The sequence below is a fragment of the Mustela erminea genome, chromosome 6 (genome assembly GCF_009829155.1).
Source record: "Mustela erminea isolate mMusErm1 chromosome 6, mMusErm1.Pri, whole genome shotgun sequence".
Classification (NCBI taxonomy): Eukaryota; Metazoa; Chordata; class Mammalia; order Carnivora; family Mustelidae; genus Mustela; species Mustela erminea.
This window is the reverse complement of record NC_045619.1, coordinates 138,930,265-138,934,833: the sequence shown is the minus strand read 5'-3', so window position 1 is coordinate 138,934,833 and position 4,569 is coordinate 138,930,265. Positions and strand designations below refer to the sequence as shown.

At 43.5% G+C, this 4,569-nt stretch overlaps 1 protein-coding gene across 1 annotated transcript; it reads left to right on the top strand.

The window, feature by feature from the left end:
* Window positions 1–817: 817 nt before the first annotated feature.
* On the top strand, window positions 818–1,168 carry LOC116593059 (developmental pluripotency-associated 5 protein-like). Its single transcript, XM_032346831.1, is given in 1 exon segment — window positions 818–1,168. A coding segment is annotated over 1 exon segment (351 nt).
* The last annotated feature ends 3,401 nt before the right edge of the window (window positions 1,169–4,569 follow it).

Here is a 4,569-nt window from a genome sequence, read left to right as displayed (position 1 = left end):
CAACCCTCCAAATCTGATTCTTGTTGTTTGGAGACCACCAGCATTTCTCTTCTCTCAGGGCCACAGAAGGAGACAGGTTAGCATATCCTGATACAGGCGACCACAGGACAGTTTATGGGGGTGTGTCTTTCCCTCCCAGGGAGGCCTGCGTCTTAAATGCTGACTTCTGGATCCTACCTGCACACAAAGAAGTGAATCTTTAATGGATGTTTATTTTCCTGGGAGAACGAGGTGGGAGTGGGAGCTTAAGGCATCTCTTAAAAATTCACTTTGAGCTCAGTGTCCTTATAAAGTCAGGCCATTCTTGCTGGCTGACTGTGACTGTGTGTCGGGGACAAAACAGGGACTCTGGCAAAGCTGGCCTTTGGGGTCGTCTGACAAAGTGAGGCACAGGAGCACGCAGACAAGGGAGGGAGTTGGGGAGAAAAGGCTGTTTAAAAGCGACGATACGGTGAGCCCCTGTGAGGAAGAATCCTGTCCCAACTACTGGTGCATTTTATTTTTTTTAAAGATCTTATTTCATTTATTTATTAGAGAAAGAGAGAGCACAAGCAGGGGGAGCAGCAGGCAGAAGGAGAGGGGGAAGCAGGCTCCCCACTGAGCAGGGAGCCCCATGTGGGCCTCGATCCCAGAACCCCGGGAACATGACCTGAGCTGAAGGCAGACGCCCAACCGACTGAGCCACCCAGGCGTCTCCTGGCACATTGGATCATTGTCCTTCTCTTAAAAAATTCCTCAATGTTGCTTCTGGCGCGGAGGCCCACAGTGACTCAGGCCTAGCCCAGGTCAGAGAGAGGTTAGTTTTGAGGCTTTCCAGATGGGGATGCTACCGGAACGAAAAGATATTCCACCGTGGGTAGAAGGCTCTGAAGACTTAAAAGATCCCGAGGTGTTGCAGGTACAGACGCAGCCCTTGGAGGCTCTGCTTGGCCCAGCAGGATCACAAATCCTGTACATCGAGCGAGTGAGCAAAGTCACACTCGAGCTAAAGGTTCTGGAACCCTTGGACTTCACGGAGGTCGTGATTTATGGCTGTTACTTATGCAAGCGCAGGGCTGGGTGGGTGCTCCGGTCCATGGCCCAATGGCACCGCCAGTGACAGGAATGAGCGATGCTCAAAATTGAGGACGCGGTGAACGCCCTGGAGCTAGGTCCTTGGATGAAATGAAGCCAGTGTGCAACCCCCTACCTGGGATCAGGATCTGAAGAGTAGTAAACTGTGTCTCCAGAGGTGGAACTGTGTCTCCAGTGTCTCCAGTCTGACAAGGAAAAACCAGCTGATCTTTGGGTCTCTGCCTTGGTCTCAGTCCTAACGTGGCTTCCTCCCAGGTTTGCTAATTAAAGGATAATTTTTTTTGATTCCTCAATGTTTTTGGATTGCTGACTTTAATAGGTACATAAAAGTTTTTAAAACTTATCAGAACAGGAATGCCAAATGGTGCAGCAGATTCTTACAAAATCACACATACTCTTCCTGTGTGATAGAACAGCTGTGCTCCTTGGGATTTATCCAAAGGAGCAGAAAACTTACGCCCCTGCCACCTGCCTGTGGATGTTTCTAACAGCTGCGTTCGTATTTGCTAAAACTTGCATGTGGCCACGACATCCTTCAGGAGATGAGGCCATCTGCAAGCTGGGATATTATACAGCACTTAACAGAAATGCGTTTTCAAGCTGGGAAATACAGAGAGGAACCTACAAGTCAAAGAGGCCCATCTGAAAAGGCTCCATACTGTCTGATCTCAACTGTAGGACATTCTGTCTCAAGGCAAAACTATGGAGACAGTAAAGAGATCAGTGGTCACCAGGGACAAATCGGCCGGGCCCCAGGGGATGTTTAGGGCATCAAAAGTCCTCTGCGCACCACCCCGAAGATAGATGCATTGATTCAAGCCTGTACGGGGTCCACCGAGAGTGAACCCAGTATAGACTCTGGGTGATAACCCTGTGTAGGGTAGTTTCATGGATTGTGACCGCTGTCCCCTGCTGGGGAAATGATGCAGAGAGTGAGGGTGGGGGCATGGGGGTGGGTTTGTGTGCATGGGGGGCAGGGGGCCTATGGAAAATCTCTGTACCTTCCCCTCAGGTTTCCTGTGACCTTAAAACTGCTCTAAAAATATAGAGTGTTCTTTTAAAAAGTTTACCAAGTATTGATAATTTTCCTAAAGATTAATATTCCTATAGATCACTATATTTCCTAAAGAAATACAGTGAAGGGCGCCTGGGTGGCTCAGTGGGTTAAGCCGCTGCCTTCGGCTCAGGTCATGATCTCAGGGTCCTGGGATCGAGTCCCCCATCGGGCTCTCTGCTCAGCAGGGAGCCTGCTTCCTTCTCTCTCTCTCTGCCTGCCTCTCAGTGTACTTGTGATTTCTCTCTGTCAAATAAATAAATAAAATCTTTAAAAAAAAAAAAAAAAGAAATACAGTGAATTTCAGGGCAGAAGAACTCCTTGTCTTGAAACACTCAGAAAATTACCAACCATGTTATTGCCGTCTGCGGGGTTATAAATAGTCTCCCATTAATATGGATAATTATCTTTTCATAAGGGTTAATTTAGGATCTTAGGCTCTTTTTTTTTTAATTTAAAATTTGTATGCTCTTCTCACATTTATTTTTCTTTATTAAAATGTAAATTTTGCCTTACTACTTTGACCGTACTAGTTCATGACAGAGAACTGAGAAAACAAAGCAAAAAGTCCTCCGTAATTCTACCACTGGGCATTCTTCCCGTAATTTTTATTCTATGCATATTGATTTTTAAAACTCAAGATCATACTACATTTAGCGCAATCTTTTTCTATTCAGTGGATAGCCGCTTTCCATTTCTGGCTCCCACATGACCCCGCCGACGGTCCTTTCTCTACTCTCAGAAGCTGGCTTGTTTTGATCTCTCCACATTTTGCCTTTTTACTTCAATTATCTGAGTAGACTTCAAAGGAAGAGATTGACGGAGACGATCTACAATGTCATTTTGAACAGCTGAGTAGTTTTGTATAAATACACAATTCAATTAGCTAATTCCCTTTTGGTTATATATTAACCTTCTGCTATTTCTTGGCCATTCAGAAGAGCACTATAATAAATATCACCATGCTGAGATCTTTGCAAGTGTTTCCTTAGGGTAAATTATTAGATGAGCAATTATGGGTTAAAGGAAATTAGTGTCATTTCTGCAGTCCATCCCCCGTAATGGTACGCATGATTATTCCTATTTTCTTCACCCTGGCCAACATTAAATTGACAACTGAAAAAAGAAACCATTCTGCCAATTAAAGGAGCTAAAAATACCGTCTCCTAGTATTAATTTACATTATTTCATAACTGGAGTTGTAGAAACTTCCGTATACTGATCACTCCCGTCATTACGCTACATTATGAGGGACTCATTTCACATCTTTATTCATTTTCTTCTATTTATTTGCTCATTTACATCCTCTTGACTTTTGAGTGGACTCTTGTTGTTAAAGATTCTATTTATTAATTTGAAAGGAAGAGAGAGAGAGAGAGCACACGAGCAGTGGGAAGGGGCAGAGGGGGAGAAGCAGGCTCTCCGCTGAGCAGGAAGCCCCATGTGGGACTTGAGCCCAGGACCCTGTGATCATGACCTGAGCTGAAGGCAGACACTCAACAGACTGACCCACCCAGGCGCCCCCAAAGAGGGCCCTTGTTTTTAAAATTAAGGGCGTTACACTTCTGATGGTCACATATTTTAAAGTTCTTCCTCCCTCCTCATTAGCCATTTGCTTTTAATTTTACATATGAAATATTTTGATATGCATTAAACAGATTTGTATCGTCATGTGGTTTATTCCTTCGGTGTCATAACTAGAAAGTAATTCACCTACCCAAGATTATGTAATTACCTACTTTCATTTTTAAGTGGGTACATTAGAAAAACAGTAAAATACCATAACACTTAGAAATCAAACACTTAAATGACATAAAATGAACACCTAAAGCAACATATACTAAAATGAAGACAAAATCCATTACTAGACCTTCTCTAAACTTTAGGCATACTGAAAGTTACCAATTATGAGCCATTCCTTCTATAGGAAAACAGAGGCACTCTATCTCAGAATGAATTTCTTTTTAAAAGCTTTCCATCCTGCCTCAGATGCATCTGGATTATTTAAGCCATCAAACATTATCAGGGAAAAAATAAGACAAGAAAATATTAAGGAATTCAGGTGGCAAAGACTTTTAACTATTTGTCTGTTTCCTGTGGATGAAACTACACAGAGTCAGTGAGGAGAGAAAATTCACTCTGGACCTCCGAATTCTACCACCCCATTATTTTGTGTGGGGAACTAAGAACAGTTAGCCTCTTCATGGAAAATGCTCTCATTTAGTGGATTATGGAGTTCATCAGGGACCTGGTTCCTATTCAGAAATGTCCCTGGAGAATCTTGAGTTGTCCTCCACTTAAGGCCGTAGCCCATAATCCACGTGATTATATGTATTACCGTTTTGGGGGTCTTGTGGCTAGCAAGAGAAGTAAAAGCATGCATCGAGGGTTACAGGAGTTTTTTACTGATGAGATGTGGTAAAAGGGAGACTAAAACTAAC